Source organism: Oratosquilla oratoria, unplaced genomic scaffold, assembly GCF_046742065.1.
Source record: "Oratosquilla oratoria isolate Oo_2021 unplaced genomic scaffold, ASM4674206v1 SCAFFOLD52, whole genome shotgun sequence".
NCBI lineage: Eukaryota > Metazoa > Arthropoda > Malacostraca > Stomatopoda > Squillidae > Oratosquilla > Oratosquilla oratoria.
The window spans coordinates 1900729-1915193 of NW_027467716.1; the positions used below are offsets into that span (position 1 = coordinate 1900729).

The 14465-nt window shown below is 42.0% G+C and overlaps 1 protein-coding gene and 1 long non-coding RNA gene across 2 annotated transcripts in view; one reads left to right on the forward strand and one right to left on the reverse strand.

Annotated features, from left to right (window-relative positions):
* The window catches only part of LOC143023630 (uncharacterized), a 62221-nt gene that overhangs the window by 28046 nt on the left and 19710 nt on the right, over positions 1-14465 (reverse strand). The gene's annotated exons all lie outside the window — the stretch shown is intronic.
* On the forward strand, positions 12428-12952 carry LOC143023607 (uncharacterized). The gene has a single exon (XM_076182194.1). The coding sequence runs from the start codon at positions 12428-12430 to the stop codon at positions 12950-12952; it is 525 nt and encodes a 174-aa protein (XP_076038309.1).

Here is a 14465-nt window from a genome sequence, read left to right on the forward strand (position 1 = left end):
CACTGCTGCTGGTTGCCCAGGGAGGGAGGGAGGGAGGGAGGGAGGGAGGATGCACCTGCAGCCTATACCTCACTGCTGCTGGTTGCCCAGGGAGTGAGTGAGGGAGTGAGTGAGTGAGGGAGAGAAGGAGTTCAGCGGGGGAAAGCAAGCGCATTATCTTTGTCACCTCCACCCTTCCAGCTGCCCTACCACCCGAGCGTCCAGCTCTGAGAGAGAGAGAGAGAGAGAGAGAGAGAGAGAGAGAGAGAGAGAGAGAGAGAGAGAGAGAGAGAGAGAGAGAGAGAGAGAGAGAGAGAGAGAGAGAGAGAGAGAGAGAGAGAGAGAGAGAGAGAGAGAGAGAGAGGAGCGAAGGAGAGAGAGAGGGAGGAGCGAAGGAGAGAGAGAGGGAGGAGCGAAGGAGAGAGAGAGGGAGGAGCGAAGGAGAGAGAGAGGGAGGAGCGAAAGAGAGAGAGGGAGGAGCGAAAGAGAGAGAGGGAGGAGCGAAAGAGAGAGAGGGAGGAGCGAAAGAGAGAGAGGGAGGAGCGAAAGAGAGAGAGGGAGGAGCGAAAGAGAGAGAGGAAGGAGCGAAAGAGAGAGAGAGCTTTACCTAATGAGACTTACTCAATGTAGATAGAAGGCGGGGCATATTGTAGCTCATTATCGTGATTTATGGGAACAAGGATGGTGGGAGGAGCAACAGAATCCCAAGTACAGCATACGGAATCTTTACTTACTACCAGTACAACATACAAGATAACGCAACAAGAGCGGAAACAAAATTATATCATGACGCCTACGTGTGCAGCACCGTATATGCTGTTGGGCTCTCATGACGCCTACGTATGCGGCACCGTATGGAAGGGGTTAAAATTTTGTGAAGGGGGGCTCAGAACTTTTTGAATGACCCTCGTATAGGAAAAGGTAAGGATGTTTTTTTTGGCTTTTATGGATTTGGAAAAGGCTTACGACAGGGTAGACAGGAAGGCACTGTGGGAGGTACTGCAGATATATGGGATAGGAGAAAAGCTGTTAAGAGCAGTCAAGAGTTTTTATTTGAGTAGTAGAGCTTGCATTAGGATTAAGGCTCCTATACACTGTCAGTCATGATTGCAGTCATCAAGATTGTGCAAGCAGTGTTTGGGCCACACACTACCAGTAAGATTGGAGTTTCTGGAGTTGGATAAACTCCCTCCAAAATTCCTGAGTGTCCTGTGTGCTCCCCATGGTTACAAAGGAAAGACTGAGCTGTTGGCGCAATCATCGCCACTATCACTCATGATGGTGTAACTACTATGCTTGAACTTACAAAATCAAACCATGTTGATAATTCCTCAATCATCTGTTGTAACGTAATATTAGATATTACGTCATATGTGTAATTATGTTATAGAATTGTGTTCCTTTGTATTACATAACTATGTTCATATTTCTTGTCTATGTATGTATTGTAACAATGTTAAGCAGTAACGCCCGTCCATTATATGTAATCTCGCCTACGTGCGGAGAGGTGCGCACTCTTGTAGAACAAACAGACAAGCGAAATCCTGAATAGTTCGGAGCGCACAGATTTGACAGTTACTAAATAAATAGATTGTTCAAGCGAGTCGAGGGTCCTAAAACTACTCATGTTGACGTGTTAACTTACCCTCCTCCTCTCCCGCACCCTTAACCGGAAGTATCCGGCTTCCGGTCCAATGGTATATAAGCGGTTGAAACCGCTCATTCCTTGTCATTTTTCGCTCTATTGATCTCTTGATAAGAATACAAGTTTGGACTCATGAGACGATTGGTGTGAAGTGATCACCCTTTTTTGCCTACATTACGTGTCTGATATACATTGCATTACTTTACTTATATTTGTACTTATTACTTATTCTGATGCATGTTCCTGATCTCTTTGTACTTAGATAGTACCATATTGCATACTTATCTTGTGTTTCTTATTTGAACGATAATTTCCATAATCATGTAACGGTCCCATTGACCCTACTGCCCATTCTCTTTTGTGTTGATTGCCTGTAAATATTTTCCATTAATAATTTCGTTTACTAGTTTTATCGCTAGTTTAATATTCCTTTCCTGGAATCTTCTTTGTTACCTTTACTTCTAGTCTTACGAATTATCTAGGCCCTGACCAGATAGTTCAGTCCTACAGTGGCTTCTAGAAGTGCGCTGGTTCTTAAGCACTTAGACGTTATACGTAACGTCTCTTCACATACCAGCAGCCCGTAACAAAGTGGCGACCCTTGCCAAGGATATTGGATCAGGTATTTAACACATTCTTATAGAGATGGATGATATAGTTCAAGAATTCGTTCAAAATCCCAAGGTAAGTTTCTTAAAGAAACAAACTAAAGACACTTTGATAGAAATAGGCAAGCACTTTGGAGTAGACATTGATACAAGTTTGCGAAAGAAAAAAATACTTCAGGAACTCGTTGAAAATCTGATCGAAGATGAGATCTTATCTCCAGAAGAGATTACAGCTATACAAATTCCTTCAAATAGGTTAGAAATAGAGGCACGACTAACCGAACTTAAGATTAAGGAGATTGAATTAAAGGTCAGGAGAGTAGAAATTGAGGAGGAAGCTAAACTGAAACAAATGAAAATTGAGGCAGAACTTAAAGCTAAAGAGGAGGAAACTAAACTGAAACAAATGCAAATTGAGGCAGAATTTAGAGCTAGAGAAGAGGAAGCTAAGGTGAAACAAGTAGCTAAAGAGGAGGAAACTAAACTGAAACAAATGCAAATTGAGGCGGAATTTAGAGCTAGAGAAGAGGAAGCTAAAGCGAAACAAGTAGCTAAAGAGGAGGAAACTAAACTGAAACAAATGCAAATTGAGGCAGAATTTAAAGCTAGAGAAGACGAAACTAAAGTCAAATTGGCAGAGTTAGAATTAAAGAAGGCAGAAGTAGAAGCTAGGATTGTTGATAGACAACCCGTAGTTCAGGAAGGTCGTATAGATATTTCCAAGTATGTAAAACTTTTACCCATATTTTCAGAGGGAGAGCCAGAAATTTTCTTTCTTCAGTGGGAAAAATTGGCGCAACAGTTACAAATCCCTAAAGAAAATTGGCCATTAATCATTCAAACACAATTTAAGGGTAAGGCTCAGCAAATTTATACTTCTCTTTCAGAAGCAGAAAGCGAGTATGATAATATGAAAGCTTGTATTTTAAAAGCTTATGAACTAATACCAGAGGCCTATAGACAGAAATTCCGTAATTATAGGAAGACACCTCAGTTAACATACGTAGAATATGCGGCTCAACAAGAGAGGTTATTCAATAGGTGGTGTTTGGCTAGTGAAACAGACACATTAGATAGACTTAAACAGTTGATTTTGTTGGAGCAGTTTAAGAATACCTTAGAGACAGATCTTAGGATTTTTATAGATGATCATGTTCCCGAAACTTTAACTAAAGCTGCTGTATTGGCTGATGAGTTCACACTAAATCATAAACCTAAGTCAAGACAAATGGAATCCCAAAAGTCAAAGTCATATATTCCAGATTCAACAAAATACTCTGATCCTTGGTCCCCAAAGAAACGCTTTGAAAATCAGTCTAGCCCATCACATTTCAGTTACAGGTCTGATTTCAATCAATATCCTCCAAACCAACCTTGGCAAAGAATGGAAAGGTTTAAGACTAATCCCCCTGTAACTTGTTCATATTGTAAACAGGTTGGCCATCACATTTCTAATTGCAGAAAGAGACTGACACCCTCATTCTCCAATAAGACACCAACTCTTGTAAGTAATATAAAATCAGATGATTCAAAATCCTCTATTCAGGATACACTACCAAAGAAGCCGGTATTGTCAAGTAATGTAGAACCCCCCTCATCAGATCATGATCCTTGTTTCAAACCATTTGTATCTTCAGGAACTATATCTCATAGTAGTAGTTCACAACAATATCCTATTTCCATACTCCGAGACACAGGAGCAAAGCAAAGTCTGATTTTAAATTCTGTCTTGCAGAATCTGGGTGAGTCATATACAGGTTATGATATATTGATAGAAGGAGTTGGAGGAATTATAAAATGTCCATTACATAATGTTTTCTTGCGGTCTGATTTAACAACCGGAATGGTTAAAGTAGCAGTAGTAGACTCTCTTCCCATAGTAGGAATATCCTTATTGTTGGCCAATGACATCGCTGGAAGCAAAGTCATTTCTCCCTTAATAACAAATAACCCTAAGACCTCAGTAGAACCTTCAGATAACTTACAGTTGTTTCCCGCTTGTGCTGTAACCAGATCTCAGTACAAGAAATCTGAAGAGGAGACCTATAATTTAGAATCCCTATTCTCCCAAACTGACCCATCTTCTTCTTCACCAGTTTCTCTATCTAGAGCAGAATTAATCAAAGAACAGAAGTCAGATCATTCTCTTAAAAATTTGTACGAGATTGTTTCATCTCCAGAAGTTGAAAATATGTCACGAGGTTTCTATATAGAAAACGGAGTCCTAATGCGAAAATGGAGAGCATCCACCGCAACCGCTGACCAGCCATGGCAAGTAAGGAATCAAATAGTCCTCCCTCTTAGTTTCAGGAATAATGTTCTAAGATTGGCTCATGATACTCCCTTAGCAGGTCACTTAGGGGTAAGAAAGACCTTGTTCAACATAACCCAACATTTCCATTGGCCCACGGTTGTCAAAGATGTTGCCCAATATTGTAAAACATGTCATACATGTCAACTTGTAGGTAAGCCCAACCAGAAAATTGTAGAAGCTCCACTCCATCCCATTCCTGTAATGGAAGAGCCATTTAAAAAAGTTCTTATTGATTGTGTAGGACCTTTACCTCCTTCAAGTAAAGGAAATCAGTACATTCTCACAATCATGTGTATGAGCACTCGTTTTCCAGAAGCAATTCCTTTGAAAAATATTAAAGCTCAAAACATAATCAGAGAAATGTTGAAATATTTCACTATGGTAGGATTTCCTAAGAACATTCAAAGTGATCAAGGAAGTAATTTTCTTTCCAACAAGTTTAGAGAAACTCTTGTAACACTAGGTATAAATCATGTAACTTCCTCCGCCTATCATCCTCAATCACAAGGTGCTCTAGAGCGCTTTCACCAAACGCTCAAGACAATGTTAAGAATCTTCTGTGCTGAGAACACTCGAAATTGGGAAGACGGACTCCCCTTTTTGTTGTTCGCCACCCGAACAACAATTCAAGAAAGCCTTGGATTCAGCCCGTCAGAATTAGTCTTCGGTCATGAAGTCCGTGGTCCCCTAAAGATACTTCATGAACAATGGATGAAAGAACCACCACCAGTTCCTTCTTTGAAATACGTGTCCCAGGTCACCGAGAAGTTGTTAGAAGCTTGGAAGTTGGCAAGAGAGAACTTGACGAATGCTCAACGAGTAATGAAAGGTCGGTATGATAAAAATTCTAAACTTAGAACTTTCTCTCCAGGAGATCAAGTGTTACTTTATCTTCCCATACCAGGAGATCCATTGCAGGCTAAATACAAAGGACCCTATGAAGTCTTGTCCAGAGCCAGTGATCTCAACTACATAATCAAAACTCCAGACAGAAGAAAGAGTTCCCGTCTCTGTCACATAAATACCTTAAAACCTTATCATTCCCGAGATCCAATTCCAGCTTGCAGCTCTACCACAATAGAATCCGAAGAGCCTCCTGATAACCTGCCTAATCCTCCTGAGATTCCCTTGGAAAACTCTCAGATACTACAAAATCTTCAGATAAAAGTAGGACACTTATCTGAGAAACAAGGTAAAGACATTCTTTTCCTCTTAAGAAGTTTTCCAAAATTATTTCTAGATTCCCCAAGATTCACTTCTTGGATAGAACACGAAATAATTCTAGACTCGCCAAGGGCTATCAAACAAGCCCCTTATAGAGTCAATCCAAAAAAGAAGGAGTTCATAAAAGCAGAAATAAACACTCTGCTTCAACAGGGAATAATTGAACCCTCCAGTAGTCCTTGGGCATCTCCTTGCATTCTTGTCCCTAAATCTGACAATTCTTATCGCCTGTGCATTGACTACAGGAAAATCAATGCCCATACTAAGGCCGATGCTTTTCCTATCCCTAGGATAGATGATATCATAGACAGTCTAGGAACTGCCAAGTATGTATCCAAGTTGGATATGTTAAGGGGATACTATCAAATCCCTGTACACCCTCGCTCAAGAGAAGTTACCGCTTTCATTACGGAAGAGGGATTGTTCCAATTCAGAGCAATGCCATTTGGGCTTAAAAATGCCCCTGCCACTTACCAAAGAATGATAAGTAATCTTGTTGCAGGATTGCCAGGAGTAAAAACTTATCTAGATGATGTGATAATATTTAGTCAGTCTTGGACAGAACACATTGAACACCTAAATAATTTCTTTTATAGAGCAGACCAAGCAAACCTTACCATCAATTTGTCCAAATGTGATTTCGGACATACACAGGTCCCCTATTTGGGATTTAAAGTTGGAAATTCCCAAGTGTTTCCAATAGACGCCAAGATAAAAGCCATCAATGATGTACCAACACCCACTAATCGTAGAGAGGTACGTCGATTCCTTGGAATGAGTGGCTATTATCGCCGTTTTTGTCCAAATTTTTCAGATGTAGCAGAACCATTGACTGACCTGTTGAGAAAAGACCACAACTTCGTGTGGACACCTACCTGTGAGACGGCCTTCAAAAACCTGAAGTCCCTTCTCACTAACGCACCAGTTCTAAGGGCACCCGATTTCCAACGACCCTTTCTTCTGCAAGTCGACGCCAGCGACACCGGTATCGGTGCCGCCCTCTTGCAAGAACACAATGAAGTTCTTCACGCTATCGCCTACTACAGCAAGAAGCTGTCCCCTGCGCAGAAGAACTACTCAACAATTGAGAAGGAGACGCTCGCTTTGGTCCAGGCCCTTATCCACTTCGAAGTCTACCTGGGTTCCTCAACTACCATTCAAGTATATTCGGATCACAACCCCTTGAAGTTCCTACAGACTATGAAAAACAAGAATCCGAGACTTACACGTTGGAGTTTATTTCTCCAACCCTTTAATCTAACTATTCATCATATAAAAGGCGTCTTTAATGTTTTAGCCGACGTCCTTTCTAGAACATAGCTTTTCAACAGAAAGTGAAAAGCTTTCCCAAACGGTGGAGGTGTAACGTAATATTAGATATTACGTCATATGTGTAATTATGTTATAGAATTGTGTTCCTTTGTATTACATAACTATGTTCATATTTCTTGTCTATGTATGTATTGTAACAATGTTAAGCAGTAACGCCCGTCCATTATATGTAATCTCGCCTACGTGCGGAGAGGTGCGCACTCTTGTAGAACAAACAGACAAGCGAAATCCTGAATAGTTCGGAGCGCACAGATTTGACAGTTACTAAATAAATAGATTGTTCAAGCGAGTCGAGGGTCCTAAAACTACCCATGTTGACGTGTTAACTTACCCTCCTCCTCACCCGCACCCTTAACCGGAAGTATCCGGCTTCCGGTCCAATGGTATATAAGCGGTTGAAACCGCTCATTCCTTGTCATTTTTCGCTCTATTGATCTCTTGATAAGAATACAAGTTTGGACTCATGAGACGATTGGTGTGAAGTGATCACCCTTTTTTGCCTACATTACGTGTCTGATATACATTGCATTACTTTACTTATATTTGTACTTATTACTTATTCTGATGCATGTTCCTGATCTCTTTGTACTTAGATAGTACCATATTGCATACTTATCTTGTGTTTCTTATTTGAACGATAATTTCCATAATCATGTAACGGTCCCATTGACCCTACTGCCCATTCTCTTTTGTGTTGATTGCCTGTAAATATTTTCCATTAATAATTTCGTTTACTAGTTTTATCGCTAGTTTAATATTCCTTTCCTGGAATCTTCTTTGTTACCTTTACTTCTAGTCTTACGAATTATCTAGGCCCTGACCAGATAGTTCAGTCCTACAGTGGCTTCTAGAAGTGCGCTGGTTCTTAAGCACTTAGACGTTATACGTAACGTCTCTTCACATACCAGCAGCCCGTAACACTGTGCAAACACTCAATCACACCCACTCACACAGGATATGCTGGCACAATTATGAATATTGTGCAATCATGACTGACAGTGTGTAGGGGCCTTTAGAAATGGAGAGAGTGAATGGTTTGAGGTAAAGGTGGGACTTCGTCAGGGGTGTGTTATGTCGCCCTGGCTGTTCAATCTTTACATGGATGGGGTGGTGCAAGAGGTGAATGCAAGGGTAGTGGGTCAGGGGTTGGAGATGATTAAAGAAAATGGAGAAAAGTGGGAGGTGAGCCAGCTGTTGTTTGCTGATGACACTGCACTTGTAGCAGGATCAGAGTAGGGATTGAGGAAAATCGACTAAAACATATGAATCTGTTTTCCCTAAAAAAGCGTAGACTCAGAGGTGACTTGATACAGGTCTTTAAGATTCTTAAGGGAATTGACAACATCAAAAGTGACCAAATTTTTACATTGAATGAGAATCAGACAAGAAACAATGGTCTCAAACTGTCCGGAAATAGATTCAATTTGGAAGTAGGTAGAAACAACTTTGCCAACCGTGTAGTTAATGAATGGAATAAACTTCCTGCACAGGTAGTGCAATGTAGTTCAGTTCAAAGCTTTAAGAATCATTTAGATAAATACCTAAGTAAGATGCTGTAATGATTATAATTTATCTTATATTATTTGTTTTTGTTTTGTTATCATTTGTCTGTCTGATTTTTATTTATTATTAGTTATATGTCAATTTATTATTATTTACTATTTACCTGTTTGTTTATTATTTAACTATACCTATGCATTTATTTATGTATTTTATTTGTTATTTACATTATCATAGTTTTTATTTATTATTTCATTATTAATATGATTTTTTTTTCGCATCCGACCTAGATATAGATCAAAAGGTCTCCTGTCGGCATGCTCCGCCTTTGTAATCCTTTGTTTGAGAAGGTGTGTGAAAGAAGGAAGCTGAAGATAAATGTGGGCAAAAGTAAGGTGATGAGCTGTACAAGGGGAGAGAGTGACAGTAGGTTGGAAGTGAGCATTAAGAGTGAGAAACTGGAGGAAGTGGATGGTTTCAGATACTTGGGTGCGAATGTGACAGGAAAGGGAGGAGTGGGGGTGGAGGTAGAATGTAGATTGAGAGAAGCAAGTAAATGCCTTGGTGGATTAAAAAGTGTAATGAGAAATAGACATCTGGGAATGGATGCTAAGAGGAGGTTATATGAAGGAGTGATTGTGCCAACAGCAATGTACGGGCCAAAAACATGGAACATGAGAGAGGAAGAGAGGAGTTTGAATGTGTTTGAGATGAAATGTCTGAGAAGTATGATAGGGGTTACTAGGCTAGAGTGAGAAATGAGGAGGTGAAGAGGAGAACAGGGGTGGAAAGGGAGCTGGGAGATAGGGTTGATGAAAGAGTATTAGGATGGTTTGTACACATGGAAAGAATGAGTGAAGAAAGATTAGTAAAAGAAGTGTGGAGGGCGGAGGTGGAAGGAGTCAATATGAGGGGGCGTCCTAGGATGAGATGGATGGATGGGGTGAAAGGGGCATTACAAAAGAGGGGAATGTCTGTAGAGGAAGGAGGGGAGAGGACAGAAGATAGGGGTGAATGGAGAAGGGCTGGGTATAGATGAGGCTGTGATGCATGAGGGGGAGTGGGTGGGTGATGGTGGGTGAGGAAGTATGCATGAGAAAAAATTTGACGCAGCCCAAAGGGATTTCTCCCTGTCTTCTTCTTTACTGCATGAGGGGATGGAGAGGGGGGGTCGCCGAATTTATGAAGCAGCCTTGCTGTGGATGTGCTGTGTCTTGCGACACTGCTTCTGACCCAGGGCAGTGGACAGGGTGCAGGGATGACCCGTCATCCAGGAGGTGCCAAGATGGGAGGGAGGGAGGAGGGTGGAGGGGAGTGAAATATATGGGAAATGAAATGGGTGGGAGTGATTTTTATGCCTTTTTCTTTTTGGCTAACCCCCATGTAAGGGGGAAAAAGAGATCACTCAAAAAACTCTAGCACATGAACGAATTTTAGGTAAACATTTCAAAATAATCTCTATGATGGTGGTAACACTTCAAGCAAATATTACAGCTCAATTCAGTTTCTTTTTTTTTTTCTTTTTCTTTTTATACAGAATAAAACAGATAAGTTATTGGCAACCTCTGGCAACCCCATTGCACTAGAAAACATTCTATATATTGAAATAAAGTCAAAATTTCGATAGCCAGTTCTATTTTGTTTACGATATTGTGTTTATCCACTTCCATACGGTGACGCCTATGTAGGCGGCATGAGGAGCAAGTGGGTACGCGATGATGCCAAATTCATCTTGATTCTATTTGTTGTAGTCATACCTACATGACCTCCATACTCTGTAAACTGGCTTCATCATATTTTCTATGGTTATCAAAATTCACGGGTGAAAGAGAACGAGCAATTGAGCGGTGACTTTATTTCTTATAATGCGAGTATTATGACGCAACATCGCAGGTCTGGCAGCTAATGCTGCCAGACCTGCGATGTGGCCCGTATTGAGGGGTTATGGAGATATCTGGCAACTCTTCCCACCACTCTGAGGCAAGCTATTATTCTCTACACCTCTTAGTGCCTTTTCAAAGTTCGAGGGAGGGGCACGTCGCTTTCCAGCCTCCCAGTTTAAATCCCCCTCCCCTGAAAAATCAATGTTTTTGTCTTTTAACCCTAGAACCACATCACAGGGAGATTTTCTCCCATGCGCATGTGGGTGACACATGACTCACCTACTAGGAGACAAAGGAGCCTGCGCTCCTTCCCCATACAATCAGTTCCTACCAAGACACCATGATGGGTGGGTGCGCTGTCCCGCTCTCTGCCTGGAATTGTCCAGAGAGGGGGAAAGTTTGTGATTTAGGGAGTTTTCCACCCTGCAATGTGGTGACCGTCGGACTTTTTACCTGGGTGGAAATTTCCCTACGATGTGGTTTACCATATATAATGTGATATTGAAATATGTGATTCGTGTGTTTCTTTTCAGTTTGAGTGTGATATATTTCAGATATAACCTTACCATGGCTGGCTGAGGCAAAACACTAAATAATGAAGAGCTGGTTGACTTTATGAACCAAACTGGTGCATCATCACTTATGGGTAGTGACATTGAAGATGATGTGGAATCAATTGGTGATTTAGAAAGCGAACCTGATGATGATTTAGAAATAGACCTACTCTATGACAGTGACAATGACAGAGTACTTTCCTACGTTAGAACCTGAAAATGATGACAGTGAAGAATGTGAAGACCCTCCCCCAAAGAAAAAAAGGAGGAAGATGTACACATCCACACCTGTCAAAATGCCTACCCCTGCCACTACCTCTGCTGCTGCTGCCAGCCCTGCCACTACCTCTGCTGCTGCCAGCCCTGCCACTACCTCTGCTGCTGCCACCCCTGCCACTACCTCTGCTGCTGCCAGCCCTGCCACTACCTCTGCTGCTGCCAGCCCTGCGACTACCTCTGCTGCTGCCAGCCCTGCCACTATCTCTGCTGCTGCCAGCCCTGCCACTACCTCTGCTGCTGCCAGCCCTGCCACTACCTCTGCTGCTGCCAGCCCTGCCACTACCTCTGCTGCTGCCACCCCTGCCACTACCTCTGCTGCTGCCACCCCTGCCACTACCTCTGCTGCTGCCACCCCTGCCACTACCTCTGCTGCTGCCACCCCTGTAATGCGAGGAAGACGAGGCCAGGCGGTTGAAGTTCCACCTGTGATAGACTTCAACAAATCATTGATTTCCTCAAGAAGTAATTTTAAGTGGAAGTGTGATCCTCAACATGGGCAATCACGGAAGTGGCTGGCAAGGAATGTAATGGCATCATTCACTCCAGGGTCAGCTCATGAGGCACGACACGCTGTGGGAGCAGAGGAGACTTTTAGGCTCTTTATTACAGATGCAATTGTGCAGGAATGTGTCACCTGGACAAATAAACGTATAGACCTTGTTGCATCAAAGCAGAAAACCCAGTCAGGCACGTATGCAAAAACAGAGCCAAAAGAGATGTTAGCACTCCTGGGAGTGCTCATAGCAGCAGGGCAACAGCAGGACAACCATTTGTCTGTCCTTGAGATGTGGAGTCAGGTGACTGGTTGTCCTATTTATAGAGCAGCAATGTCCAAGGGCAGGTTTGAATTCCTTATATCCTGCCTGAGGTTTGATGACCCTGAAACCCGCATTGAGAGGCAGGAGCAGGACAAGTTTGCCCCTATAAGGAAAGTGTGGGAAGAATTCATCATGAAGTGTACCCAGTACTATGTCCCCCGGGAAAACCTAACATTCAATGAGCAACTGCTGGGATTTAGAGGGAGGTGCCCCTTCAGAATGTACATCCCAAACAAACCACCAAAGTATGGGATCAAGCTTGTCCTTATATGTGATGCAAGCACTAAATAAATGCTTGGTGCCAAACCCTACTTTGGGAAGGGGGGGACAACACTGCCACAGGATGGAATAAGCCTCGGACACTACTATACGAAAGAACTAACCAGGCCATACCATGGATCCCACAGAAATGTCACCACCGACAATTGGTTTACATCAGTTCCCCTTACTGCCAACCTGCTGAACAACTGTGGGACGACACTTGTTGGCACTATTCGAGCCAACAAGACAGAAATTCCACCCGAGATGAAGGTGAAAGAAACCCGCATCCATGGCTCAAGTGCCTTCTTATTCACAACAGAGATGATGCTTGTGTCCTATGTTTCAAAGACATCTCAGGTACTGAAGAAGATGGTTCTCCTTTTGTCATTGCAGCACACCCAGCCTACCATTGCACCCAGTAGCAAACCCAAAGTCATTGAATATTACAATTCAACTAAAGGTGTTGATACTTTCGATCAAATGTGTGCTGTAACTTCCACCTCAAGGAAGACACGACGTTGGCCCCTATGTGTGTGGTACCAGGCGCGGATATAAGGGGGGGGCCCAGGGGGCCCGGGCCCCCCCCTTTTGGCTTTGGCCCGATTTCATTTCAGTTCACTATTTCATTTTTATAATCCATGTTTAATCCATGTTATAATCCATTTTTATTATCATTGTATCATTTATGGAACCGCCGTCTTCTCTTTGCTTAGGCTGCAGTGTGAATAATCCTTTCAGTGTAATAACCTTTGCATGTTACTTTTAAGGCTACTATTATAGGTAATAATATAAAGTATAATGCTTACTGTCTTATATATATATTCTACATTTAAATTGAGGTCTAATGTCTCTAGGTCTCTAGCTATTAATTTCTTACTTTCAATAAAGTTTTGATAAGATACAAAATTCCTCTCTCATTTGAATCCGAAGAGAAACACTGGCACCTAGAGCAGATGGTTATGCCCATTCATTTAGGTCAGTCCGCCAGTTATTAACAAATAAGAATCCCGTGAGTGGAGAAACGGTAATGCTAATGCTCGTTAAACAACCGAAAATTCTGCCGTCGGGCCCCCCCCAAACTTTGTTCCTAGATCCGCGCCTGTGTGGTACGGCATCCTAAATGCAGCAATCATCAATGAATACATTATAAGCTCAGAGAATTGTGGAAGAACAGGAAGAAAGATACCAGCAAGGAGTCTCATGATGGAAATCGCCACAGCACTCATCACTCCCTGGGCCCAGATGCACATGACGTCACCTAATATGTCAAGACAACTTCCCACTCTCATCACAACTGTGTTGGATCTGTCATCAGTGGGCATGGCTACTGGGGCACCAGGGACTTCAATCTCAGATAGCAACTCGCCCCTGGTACGCTGTTCGGCCTGTCCTAACAAGTCAGACCGGAAGACCCGCCACCACTGCGTCAAGTGTGCCCTACCGAAGTGCCCTCGGCATGCATACCCCATCTGTGGTGACTGTCTGTAAGAGGCAAGTTAATTTTTCATTATGTGTCTTCATTCTAGGGTTATCCATGTTGAAATAAGTGGCCATAAAAGCTTTGTAGAAAGCATGAAAAACAAAAATGAAACCTCTAAAAAAAAAAAAAAAAAAAAACTACAGCCACTTTTCGCGCATCTTCCATACAGTTTCTAGTGGCAACAGTGGGCTGTACCTGACTGAGGTAAGGGTCCATCTATTCAGCAACAAGTGTGAAAGAGAAGTCCCCAGCTGCAGTATTTTTTTTTCTTTTGCGAATTTTTTTCCTAAACATACTTTTCGTTTAGTGATTTTACCTTACTTTGCATTAAATCACTTACAGGGTTAACGTAAAGTACTAATTAAGTTTACATATTCTAAAGTTTAAGAGTTACTCTTTCAATGTTTATTTTATAATAAACCTGTTTTGAAGTTAAGCATGTTTTTTTTTATTTTCCAAAAAAGGGTAAAATTCTCCCGGCAATGTGGTTCACGTTCGTCAAAAACAACGATGTGGTTCTAGGGTTAATAAGCTATATCTCTGGTTCTATTTTACACATAACTTTGATTGTTGTGCCATTGTAAAGGG